Source organism: Theobroma cacao, chromosome 2, assembly GCF_000208745.1.
Source record: "Theobroma cacao cultivar B97-61/B2 chromosome 2, Criollo_cocoa_genome_V2, whole genome shotgun sequence".
Taxonomy (NCBI): Eukaryota; Viridiplantae; Streptophyta; class Magnoliopsida; order Malvales; family Malvaceae; genus Theobroma; species Theobroma cacao.
The window spans coordinates 40,283,176-40,295,953 of record NC_030851.1 but is presented as its reverse complement, the minus strand read 5'-3'; the positions used below and the strand labels follow the sequence as shown (position 1 = coordinate 40,295,953).

The 12,778-nt window shown below is 31.6% G+C and overlaps 3 protein-coding genes across 3 annotated transcripts; 2 read left to right on the top strand and 1 right to left on the bottom strand.

The window, feature by feature from the left end:
- On the bottom strand, positions 1,766-2,527 carry LOC18610418 (E3 ubiquitin-protein ligase DZIP3). The gene is made up of 2 exons (XM_018115020.1): positions 2,459-2,527; positions 1,766-2,365 (listed from the first exon to the last, which is right to left on the bottom strand). Exons 1-2 carry the CDS (start codon positions 2,525-2,527, stop codon positions 1,766-1,768), a joined length of 669 nt encoding a protein of 222 aa, XP_017970509.1.
- On the top strand, positions 6,110-7,274 carry LOC18610412 (sphinganine C4-monooxygenase 2). The gene is made up of 2 exons (XM_018114797.1): positions 6,110-6,363; positions 6,567-7,274. Exons 1-2 carry the CDS (start codon positions 6,142-6,144, stop codon positions 7,155-7,157), a joined length of 813 nt encoding a protein of 270 aa, XP_017970286.1. The 5' UTR covers positions 6,110-6,141; the 3' UTR covers positions 7,158-7,274.
- Positions 11,453-12,453, top strand: LOC18610417 (sphinganine C4-monooxygenase 1). The gene is made up of 2 exons (XM_007046057.2): positions 11,453-11,734; positions 11,820-12,453. Exons 1-2 carry the CDS (start codon positions 11,510-11,512, stop codon positions 12,372-12,374), a joined length of 780 nt encoding a protein of 259 aa, XP_007046119.1. The 5' UTR covers positions 11,453-11,509; the 3' UTR covers positions 12,375-12,453.

The following is a 12,778-nucleotide window of genomic DNA, read 5'->3' as shown; positions in this document are numbered from 1 at the left end:
TCATTAACATCATTATTCTGCATTTATAATTACTATTTTTATTTATATATGATGAGGTTAATACATAGTTAAGGTTGATGCATCTGCTTATTTCCACCATTTAATGGAATCTGCTTTCTGTCCCCTAGGTAACCATTGTTCTATACCCTTTAGCAGAAGAAGATAAGGGGTCAGTGGAAAATTGGGTGTCTTTGTTATAAAATGACTTGGTCTTGACTGATTCTTTGTAGGAAGAAGATGGTGAATCAAGAGCTTCAGGGCTGCCTGATATTGCCTCTTCTGGTGTTTTTATCTCTGTAACAATGTCTGCTTCCTCACTGCTCACTGATCTACTCATTGGTTCATCTAAAGTATATGCTGATAGAACAAAAAAGTATATAAAGAGTAACAGAATAGTAAAGTCTCATTACCTGAAACTCCATTACTGCTTGTTATCTGCCTCATGCAGCTGAAATTCTCAGAGAGGTCCCAGTTGCAGCTAGAATTCCAGTATCTCTGCATAAAGAATAGTAAAACCTGTCAGTATTAATCTATGGAATGATTTATTTAAGCTAGCTAGCCAAGTTCAGAAACATTATATTATTAAAAAAGAAAGAATAAAAACAAAAATTCCAAATTGAATTACCTTTGCATTGGTAACTGCAGTAATCACCTTTCTCATGGATAGCCAACCAAAATTTTCTTCTGTTTGGAGCTCTCCCTTGAGTTATGGGAAGCATTTTGATTTAAAACATGACTGCAGAAGGCTTGCTATAATTTACAACTGATTGGCAGTGTCAATCTACCCTTTGGACATTGCAGAAAACATAAAGCAGTAACATGTAATTATACCAAGAGCCAAGAGGTGAATATGCTTAAGAAGAACTGCAGCTATTTCATTTTGGTATATGCATAGTTGACACCAAAGAATTCCAAAAGATAGTTAATCAAATTCCCAGCAGTGAATTAGTCACTGGCTTCAACTTCAAGAAACGATAGCAACATAAAATCTGAATCCACTCGGAAGAAAAGAAGCTTGCCCCTCAGGCACTATTTTCTGTGTTGCTGTTTTCTTCCTTGGATTCTGGTACAAGCTAAGATCACATGCAGATAATGTACACAAATCTGGAAGTTGGATATTAAGTGAGATTTCATACAACAGAAAGTTTAAACATTGCAAACCAGATTATGTGTTTATCCCAGTCAATTTTCCAGGTTATGATAACAAGGACAATAGTTTGAACAAGTGTTCCTAGCATCGTGACCCCTGCAGTTGCCTTATTAAGTGAAGTTTAATTAAGCTTCCATAAAGCTGGATAAATAAAGGGCTGGCATGAGCCAGATAAAAAGTAAAAGAAGCAGGTCCATATGGACCTGGCTAAGAAACAGAACAAATGCCTGGTAAGATTCACACTATAGTCACGGCAAAAGTACGGAAAAAAACAACTACATGCAGGGGACTCTATATAATACACCAAGCCTAAAACATCAATTTATCAGAATCAGCACCAGCAGAAATCAAACACCAGACCAACAGCATCAACCCATTACTGAATATCAACAGAAAACATCAATTGCAGTGCAGAACACACAACAATCCTCAGAATTTTAGTAATGCATCAGAGAAGTTATATTTATTTATTGCACAAGCTGAAGCAGAATAACTAAAATAAGCAAAACTAATGAAAAGAAAAACCTCTTCAACAGCAATTTACATGTTATCCAAAATTAGAAGAGGTTTATCTGTTTGACTAGAAGCAAGAAAAACTAAAAAAAGAAAAGGTGTTCACTCTGTCGGCATCTCAAACCGGCAGACAGGGCAATAGTGGCTTTGCTTCAACCACTTTTCAATGCAATCACCATGAAAAGTATGAGAACAAGGCATCTGCAAAGCCACTGATCCAACTTTAAATACTTCCAAACAGATCACGCAATCTTCAACTTTCACGAGCCTTTTCTTGATATTTTGTCCAGCCTTTTGATCACACTCTCCAGCTTCAACTCGAACCCTCTTCAGCATCCTCTTGACCGATGACTCCTTCGCGGGAACCATTCCAGACTCCGACGCCGATTCTTCCAAAGCTCTTCCCAGCAAAACCGCCTCTTCCTGGTATTCTATGTGTTCCACAACTGTTCCCCATAACTCTGCACATAAAATCAATACTTCACGTCCCCTGTTGGATGCCCAGTTTTCGATTTTAAGCCCATGTCGGATGATGTCATCAATGATAGGATCGAACGTAAGAAAGACGTTGCTGGCGACCAAGAGTCTTCCTAGCACGGGAGCAAGAACTTGGTAAGCCCGATGATAGTCTCTCAAAACATCGAGATCGAAACGAAGAAATTCTTCCGAGGAGAAAGGGCCCTCGTCCTCGAGATCGATGAACTAGTCGTTTAAGCTATAATGGCACTTGCGGTCGACTCGAAGGCTGATGGTTAGTTCAACTTGAACGAAGCGGGGAGTGGGGTAACGGGATACTGGTTCAAGCCGAGGTTGGTAAACGACGTGCTGTAGATCATCGCAGCAGTAAGTACTAAGGAAAGCCATTAGAGGAACTTTTCGAGAGCAAAACTTCTGTTTGCACAATCAGTGAATCACAGTAGGAATGGGAAAGCCAAAAATCTCAGTGGAACGAACTTATATAGGCAATGGCGGTTAGTTTCTTGCAGCCAAAGATGAATACTTGAAACAGGCCCATGAAGCCCACTTACACAAGGCAAATCCGCCCAATGTTCATTTAATAATTTGAGCCTATTTTCACTAAAAAGGCTTGACATGGGCTTCTGCATCTATTTAAATTTGGGCCTATTTTCTCTAGAAAATTAGATATAATGTTCAAATAAGTTTTTAAATTATTTAAAAAAAAATTTATTTTTTTTATTTTTAATTTCATTCAATCAAACTATTATATTTTTATTTTTGATCAATTAAGCCTTTATTAGTAATAATTGACTAATTATGATTAGTCAAAATATCACTTATCATTTATATTTGCATGACACTGACATATGACAATAATATAGAAAGTGAAAAATACCATATGATTATGTTAGCATGCTAAATTAGTACGTTACATTATCATTAATTATAATATTTTACCATGCCATATCAGCTTCATGTAATATAGAATGACAAATGACATTTTTATTAATTCAATCATTAGTAATAAATGTTTATTTAACTCAAAATCAAATATAAGGGCTTATTTAATTTAAAATAAAAATATAAGGACTTGATTGAATGTAATAAAAGTATAAAGACTTATTTGAATTTTTTTAAATAATTTAAGGGTTTTTTTAGATATTATGTCAAAAAATTATAAAAATTCTTAGCATTTTAATTAGGGACTTTGGATAGTTTTAAATTCTCCTTAGTTAAAAATTGTGATATTCCTTTTTTTTTAATTAATGAGATTTAAATATTTGTTATGTTTCTTTTTTATCCAATTTTTTAATTTTCTGCAACTCAAAAAACAAAACTTTTGTTTTAAATATATTAAAAAAATAGTAAAATTAACCATTATTGGAAATAATGAGCTTTTTAATCATTAATAACCTATTTATAATAGGTTTTCTGAAGAAACACAAACTTAGCTAACTCTTATTCATCACGTAAGGTTGTCATTCGATCAAGAAAGTAAAGATGAAAAGAAAAAAAAATTAAAATTTAGTTTTATTGATATTATTGTTATTATTATTATTATTATACATATTTTTATTTACTTTTAAAAAGAAAAAAAAACATGTTTAGATTAAGGAACAAATAACTGAATAAAACTTTTAGATGATTATTATGCATAAAAAATTTAATTATTTTAAAGAAGCAAAATACATGATTTTATTTTTATATAAACTAATTATAACTTTATGATTAGTGTTGTATTTTTTAATTATTTATTCGATTTTAATCAATGATGCCTTTTAATGATATTTATTATCGTTAATAACCCTTTTTTTTTTGCTCAATAAAGATGTTGAAGTTAATAACCTATTAATGGTAGGGTTTTGGAAATATTTATGCAGGCCTAACCCCCACTCCCTTTTGGCAAAATATTAAAGAAAAAGTTTCTGTGAGATTAATTGATTTTAATGTGCTTGGTTTACGTTTTTACCAAACTAAGTAGACTTTTGAAAGATTAGTCCTTTTATTGGTTAAGAATATTATTATTATTATAATTACAATTTAATAAAATATTATTTGACATATAAATGATGTAATTATTATGCGATTAAAATAGCAAAAGATCTTCTTAAATAATTATAACATGTTATTGTAATTAATTTTTTATATTTTTTTCATATATAATTAATTTTTTTATTCGTATCTCATAACAAAAATATAAAGAATATTATTCTTAATGATAGTTGTTAATTTATTGAATACATGGAATTAGATGTATTCCTTTCAAGACATAGGATTGCCAACTTTGGGAATAAGAGCAATAAACGAGGAGTTGATGCCTTTCTCAAGCTTCCCAGGTGACATGAATTCAGAAACAAAAGCAAAGATGTCATCTTTCACTAAGCGCCAAGAATGTTTATAACAGTCCTATTACGTTTAACTCCTCCATGGTGATCGCCATCTCAAGAAAAGAAGCATCCTCGCAGTTAAGTTTCTTAAAACAAAATCCTTGAATATCTGGGCGAGGCAAATAATAATAATAAAAAAAGATTCTTATTATTTTAAAAGTAATTAAAAGTAGCTATTATATATATTTATTTACTTTTAAGAAGAATAAACATGTTTAGATTAAAGAAAATAAAAAAATTAGAGAATTACTATAGATAAAATATGTAATTATTTTAAAGAAAACAAAATACATGATTTTATTTTTATATAAAATAATTATTACTTTATGATTAGTGTTGTATTTTTTAATTATCAATTGTACCTTTCCCTTTTTTTTTCTAATCTTATTATAACTTTTTCAAGAACAAAAAATAAACAATTAAATATAAATCAAATGGAGTCTAAAGTTTTATCGTGGAGGGTAATGGGTGCTTGACTTCTCCGAATTCTAAATTAGTTTTTGTAATGATGTTTATTATAATTAATAACCTATTAATGATAGGGTTTTGGAAAAATTTATGCATGCCTAACCTTTCTTCTAAAAAGTTTCAATGAGATTAATGGATTTTAATGCACCTGATTTAAGTTTATCAAACTAAGTGGACTTAAAATATACTTTATATATTTTTATATGAATTAATTATTATTACAGTGTTGGTGTTGTATTTTAATTATTTATTCCTTTTTAATCAATTATAACTTTACTTTTTTACTTTTCTTCTTGTTTTACAATAATTTTTTAAGAAACAAATATCGAATAATAAAAGTATAAATCAAATGGAGTCTAAATTTTTCTCGTGACGGGAGAAAACATTTCGTTACCCGTCCATGAAGAGTAATGGGTGTTATTTTCAATTCTCCAAATTATAAATTAATATTTGTAATGATATTTTTCTGGATTTGGTTTCCCACCTTTCATTTCCCCAAAGAGGAAAATAATTACAACTATTCATTGTTGCTCACCGAGTAAGAGCTAAGTAGAATGTATTAAAAAAACTGTAAATACAGTTTAAAAATGAGTATTTTAAAATTACGATTATTTATTTATTATAAAAATACGTGTAATTTGACGTAATGTTTTAATTAAATATAATAAGATCAATTGATGACATGCAATATTACATCAACAACTCTTTTTTTGTAAATTTCATGTATATAGGAAGTGACAGTTGATATTGCAAAACAATTCTCGGTTATATTTTCGAAATAAGAACTCAATTAAGTAAAATAAAAGAATAAGAATTCAATAGGGTACACAGAAAAAAATAGCTTAATTAAATACGATAAAAATATAAGCGTTTAATTACAAAAATGTATATGGTTAAGAGATTTTTTTTTTATTATTTAGACCTTATTATATTCAAGAAGAAAATGAATGACATAACTAAACAAAACAATTTTTCATTTTGTTGAGACCTCTTACCTTGAGAATAATAATCTTGATGAGGAATATAGTAAAATAAGCCACATTAATAGCTCTCTAAAAGGGTTTGGCCTTCAAGGTCATCCCCATTCTATAAGAGGTAGTTCCAAGATTTTTCAAGTGCTTTACTTCCTGAGGCTGGGGTTTCTTGACACTGTGTAGAAGAAAGATGGCTTTCCCAATTTCGGATGAAGTGCTGGGAACTTTTGTTCCGATTGCTGTTTATTGGATTTATTCAGGGATTTGCATGGCTTTAGGGTCCTTCGAGAATTACAGATTGCATACTAAGACAGATGAGGAGGAGAAGAATTTGGTGACTAAACAGACTGTCATAAACAATGTTCTTCTTCTACAAACCCTTCAGGCTACTGTAGCCATCTTTTTATTGAAGGTATTTTATTGTTATTTTGTTTCATGCATGTTTGGTTATTCCTGCTTTATTTCTATTCTCACAGAATAATTATTCAATTATTTTCTATTTCATTTTCTGAACCAAATGTACTGCAAGAATTACAGTGCAACAATTCTAGTTGAAAATTTAGGATTCTTGCATGAGTTCCATGGTCTGTTTCAAGCTTCCATTTTCTATTGCAGGTGACAGGAAATGATGCTGGGGCTTCTTCTAAAAGCCAGTCATCGACTTCCCTTGTTGTTTCTGCAGGACAGTTTGTGATGGCAATGTTGGTCTTGGATACTTGGCACTATTTCATGCATAGATATTTCCACCGCAACAAGTTCTTGTACAGATACATCCATTCCCAACATCACAGGCTTGTGGTTCCCTATGCATTTGGAGCATTCTACAATCATCCGCTGGAGGCATTTGTCCTTGACATAATGGGTAGTGGCTTGTCCTACTTGCTCTCCGGCATGTCCCCTCGAACTTCGATATTTTTCTTCTGTTTCACCACCATCAAATCGGTGGATGACCATTGCGGGCTATGGCTTCCAGCCGGAAACCTCTTCCACATCTTCTTCAGCAACAATTCTGCCTACCACGACGTCCACCATCATTTTCATGGCGGCAAGTACAACTTCTCCCAACCATTCTTCTCCCTGTGGGATAGGATTATGGGAACGTATTTGCCTTATACAATTGAGGAGAGAGCCCAAGGAGGCTTTCAAGTTAGGCCTGCATATAAACTAAAAGAGCACACAGGAATTAATGATGAATTAGTAAATTGAGACCACTAGGAATTCACTTGCATTATGGGGTACCAAAACAGGTCAATACATAAAATATAGGGATTTAAATATAGTTACACTAATGTAATATTTACTAATTATTACATCTTTTTATAGTTTTTTATACAGTTAATATTTTAATAAATTAATTATTAGGTTTTACAATCATACATGTCTTACATGCAAATATTCAAATCATTAAGATATCTATATTATATCGATTGAGAATATTATCTTGTAAAACATATAATTAGTAATTAAAATTGTTACGAGATAAAAAATGACTATACAATTTTAATTGATTTTAAATTTATTGTACATTATTTATATGAATAGAATAATAAATATGAATTATGAATAAAAAATTTGTATCTTAATTTTCATGATAGTAAAAAAAGAAAAAACCATCGAGGAGTAAAGAGAATATTTTATATTAAGTGTATTCTTTTTTTTTTGGTAAATACGACTTCTCTTGAACTTTTTATTTATTTGTTTAATTTTAATAAATTAATCTTCAAGTTTCACAAATATATGTTGGGATGAGCTCTGCAGCCAATTGAGATTTGTTAAGGCTTGATTTCAATCATGCAATAACATCATTCATATTGAATGATTAAAAGTTTTCCTTCATCAATAAGACATCAATTATAATAAGTTATAAGTCTAATTGGATGAAGTCCATAAGATTAATATGCTTTGCAAGGGAACTGTAATGGGTTATAGTTATGAGATCCTTATGCATCAAAGTGTAATCTCAAAATATTTCTGGTCAATGTATCATTGAGACTAGACATCAATAATACTTAGAGACTGGTACATTCTATATTCCTTACTTGAGAAGTAAGCAACCGATCTCACAAGTTGAAGTATAGAGATATTTGAAACTAAAATGTAGGTGCTTGCCTAGGAGAGTAAGTTCATTGAACATGACCCGCGATGAGAAATGCATTTGGTATTTCACTCAAGTGTCTATGCAATACTTCTCATGTGTTAGTTGTGTAAATTCTCCTTAAACTTGAGACATTAGGTTGTCTTATGTGTGGAGTGATATACTTTGATTTCATTCGTACGGGTGCCTAACCAAAGATGCTTAAACATGATGCTTTTGGGTATTGTATGAAGCATGTGAAGGCAAATGAGTGGTCAAGATAGGAATCATCACCCCAAGTGATGCAGGGGACATATCCTAATTGTTCTTAGTTGATATCAACTTATTGAAGTTCTTGGCCAAGACGACTTAAAGATTATGAAAGGAGTTTCATAAATCTTTATAAAGCTGATGATCAAACTTTAAGAACAAATATGGAGATCAATAAGAGTAGACACTGCACCATACTTTTATCATCTCTAGGATATATGATGAGAGAATGAATTATACTGAAAGGTTGAGTCAAACCATCTTGACTCTTCTAACATTTGGGTGGCCATGATGGATTGCTAAATCCCAATCTTGGTCTATGAACTCTAGGTAGGTAACTTGATTAATGATAAATTTAAAGTAGTTTAAATTTATCTAATTCTAAGTTTAACTTAAAAATTATATGTTGAGTTCATTGCTAACATGTTAGAAGCCTAATGGATCACACACCTAAAATGAATGTTGAAAATAAAATGGGAAAGGTGATTGAGTTGGACTTAATCAAATTAGAAGTTATGAGTTTCTCAAGCACTTGATTAAAATTGTTTAATTAAGTTGTGCCTAATTAACTAAATTGTTTAATTAAATTATTGGGCCTAATTAATTAAATTATTTAATTAAGTCATTGGGCCTAATCAATTAAATTATTTAATTAAGTCATTGGGCCTAATCAATTAAATTAAACAATTAAATTATTGGGCATAATTGATTAAATTTGTTTAATTAAGTCATTGGACCTAGTTGATTAAAATTGTTTAATTAAATTGTTGGGCTTAATTGATTAAATTGTTTAATTAAGTTATTGGGCCTAATTGATTAAATTAAACAATTAAGTTAAATGGGCTTATAAAGGACTTAATTAAATTGTTTATTCAAATTATTGGATTAATTGGCAATTACAAAATAGTTTTGTAATTATGGCTTAACATTAATCCAAGGTATAAATACCTTGCTATAGCCTCCAAACAAAAGTGTGGAAACGGTTGAAAAAAAAAAAAAGAGAGGAGTGAACGGCACATTAGAACTTCTTTTGTCTTGCCGTTCATTGTGTGAAGAAAAATAATTCTTCATTCACTTCATTTTTTATTTTTGTGTACAGCCCCACAATTTTGTGTGGATTATGAGTTTATGAAACTCATCTTTGCTAGCATATTATTAAGGCATAGCACTCTCAATCCTTAAAGAAGGATTTTCTCATTCATGGTGTGGATCACCATTAGAGGCTGCACAAGGATTCCTTGGACAGCTTTGGTTTGCAACAACCGGGCTAAGGTGGTTGAGTTTTTTGAAGGCTGATTTGGTGGTTTAACAAAGGATTCATCAACCTTTGTTATTTTGGTAAAGTGATATGATCATATACTTTTATTTTAATTTAATTCTGTACTCGATTTGACATGAAAGAGATCCTAGAAAAGTGAGGTATAAATTTAATTTTTAAATTTATTTTCGTTGCGTTTTATTTGTATATGATGCATGATCAGTCCTCACCTAACAATATATTGGTACATATATCTAAATCAATCACACATCTATTACTATATATTGATGGATGATGCCACGTTTTGCACAACACAGTTATGTGAATTAAAAAAACATAAGTTATATAATAATAACGGAACATCCTAATAATCGATAATTATTATTATATCAAATGTAATTAATTTGTTTATATAGATATATAAAAAATATAATGTTAAAAAAATTTTAAATTATTAAGATAATACAAATAAGTCTTTATTCTTTTAATGCGTTTAATTAAATTTTTGTATTTTTATTTTGTGTCAAATAAATTTTTATAACTAATAGTTGATTAATTATCATTAATTAAAATATAATATTTTATTATAATATATTAACATGTCACGTCAGTGTCACATGATATATAAACAATGACTAATGATATTTTGACTAAATCAACTATTAATCATAAAAACATTAATTGAAGTAATTTTCTAGGTCAACTTGGATCTGCCAAAAAGCTCTAGTGGTGGAGTTGGATTTGAAAGTTGCAATCTCATGGGTCCTAAGTCTGTTGAAAAGACCATGAAAATTTTGGAAGAGCTTCCAACAAATTGATTTATTATGTGATCATGCAATTGGGCTAGAATTATGATTTCGCCACTGATATCCAAAACCATCTATATGGTGGAAAATACGACTTGTCCCAATTATTCTTTGCCATGTGGGATAGAATTATGGGAACATACATGCCTTATTCACTTGAGAAGACAGCCGAAGGTGGCTTTTGAACCACGACCTATTAAAAGAGCACACATGGATAACTAAAACAGTAGAAATTGAGACCATCCTATTGTTTTCTTGTTTAATTTTTTTCTCCCTCAATCACGAGACCTTATTTCCTTCATGTCATTGACTATGATGGGATTTGGAAGTCGATGGATCAAGTGAATTGGTGAATGTATTTCAATGGCGGTGGAAGAAGACTTAAACAAAGAGATCAACTTTCCCCTTTCGTTATTGCTAATGGTGGTGGAAGAATTGCATTTTCTAACAACTAAAACAATTTAAAAAGTGAAAATTATTACTATGTCAAGTGTAATTAATTGATATATAAAATCGTATATATATACATTCACATATGTGTCTATTTTTTTTTCAAGTAATACAAATTTTATTTAGGAAAAAAAAAAGATAAGAATGAAAAGGGGCCGTACTATATTAGTTATTGTCCCAGATCAACTTTGCCAGGATATGGATGAATGCCCTCTTTATTTCTTTCTTCCTCTGGTCAAACGCCATTAATGAATCCAACAGCAGTTAATTCCTGATTTGACAAGTTCATGCAACCCACCACTAAGATAATATTGCTCGGTTCGGTGGTTGTAGAAGACCTGCGGTAGCTTCGATGGATTCCTATCCATTGTTCCAAGCTCCAACCAAGTAATGTGTGAAACCGTGGGCTTTCTCATTTATTTTTCCACTTCGGGATTCTCAAATCTTCATCGGAAACTAAAAACTATTTGTATTAGTTAGTTAATTTTATTTATACGGTACACCTCTTCAATGGATACACATAAGTTTTATTAATTTATTGTACCGTGATCAATTAATGATGATAATTGAAGAATTTAGCTCCCTTCAGCGTGTCTTTCTCATATTCTTTGTTATAAATTGAAGAAGAGGGGGGGGGGGCGGGGTTTCGATATTGTCATGTGCTTTGGGTTTAACTTCCAAATTTTTTCTGTAGCTTGCTATGACTGCTTTGGGGTTATCAGATGAATTGCTGGGGGCTTTCATGCCGGTGGTTGTGTATTGGGTTTATTCAGGGATGTACATGGCTTTTGGGTCTTGTGACAATTACAGATTGCATCCAAAGCAAGAGGAGGATGAGAAAAATTTGGTCTCTAAAAGGACAGTCATCAAAGGCGTCCTTTTGATACAATTCCTTCAAGTCACGGCGGCCATTCTTTTGTACATGGTATGTGTAGTGATGGGTTTCACTTTTTTCCTTGTTTAAACTTTGTTCCTGAATTTGATATTGACTTGTTTCTATGCATCTGCAGGTCATAGGAGGAAATGATGCAGGGGCATCTGCAGCGCAGCCATCTTCCTTCATTGTCATAGCCAGACAATTTATCGTAGCCATGGTGGTTTTGGATACTTACCAATATTTTCTTCATAGATACATACACCACAACAAGTTCTTGTACCGCCACCTCCATTCCCGGCACCACCGCCTCGTCGTTCCCTACACATTCGGTGCCATCTATAACCATCCACTCGAAGCGTTTATCTTTGACACAGTGGGTGGGGCATTAGCCTTCGTCGTCTCCGGCATGTCCCCTCGAGCTTCCATCTTTTTCTTCTCCTTCGGCACCATCAAATCAGTGGACGACCACTGCGGGATCTTGCTCCCGGGAAATCCCTTTCACTTCTTCTTCAGAAACAACACCGCGTTCCATGATCTCCACCACCAGCTTTACGGTGGCAAATACAACTTCTCGCAACCGTTCTTCGTCATGTGGGATAGGATTTTGGGGACGTACATGCCTTATTCACTTGAGAAAAGAGGAGGGGGCTTCCAATTGCGGCCTGGTAAAACCTGCAAGGATAATTAGTCTAAATTATTACAAGTATTTAGTACACAAAACCATGCAGTTTACATATACTCACATTTATTCTCACTGCATGTTCATGAGTTGTATAAAAAAGACATTGAGAATAAATGTCGATGTCATAAAAAATTTCTATATACATATATATATATATATATATATATATATATATGNATACATATATATATATATATATATATATATATATGATTTTTGAGAGAATGAGTATGAATAAAAAAATATTCATTATATTTAATGAGGATTTATATCTTCGTGTATAAGTATAAACATAAAATTCTAAAGTCAAACATTTTCCTTGTAGTTATTGCAACTTACAGGACATAATTGATTTTGGACACTTGGTAATATTTTTATTGATAGATATTTTTCTGTAAATAAATTCTTGT

Excerpts from the sequence above, each read along its gene's own strand:
- LOC18610418 (XM_018115020.1), bottom strand. The coding sequence starts at position 2,527 with ATGGCTTTCCTTAGTACTTACTGCTGCGATGATCTACAGCACGTCGTT. Across the intron at positions 2,366-2,458 it reads ACCAACCTCGGCTTGAACCA|TTCATCGATCTCGAGGACGA; the intron begins GTATCCCGTTAC and ends TTAAACGACTAG.
- LOC18610412 (XM_018114797.1), top strand. The coding sequence starts at position 6,142 with ATGGCTTTCCCAATTTCGGATGAAGTGCTGGGAACTTTTGTTCCGATT. Across the intron at positions 6,364-6,566 it reads TAGCCATCTTTTTATTGAAG|GTGACAGGAAATGATGCTGG; the intron begins GTATTTTATTGT and ends TTTCTATTGCAG.
- LOC18610417 (XM_007046057.2), top strand. The coding sequence starts at position 11,510 with ATGACTGCTTTGGGGTTATCAGATGAATTGCTGGGGGCTTTCATGCCG. Across the intron at positions 11,735-11,819 it reads CGGCCATTCTTTTGTACATG|GTCATAGGAGGAAATGATGC; the intron begins GTATGTGTAGTG and ends ATGCATCTGCAG.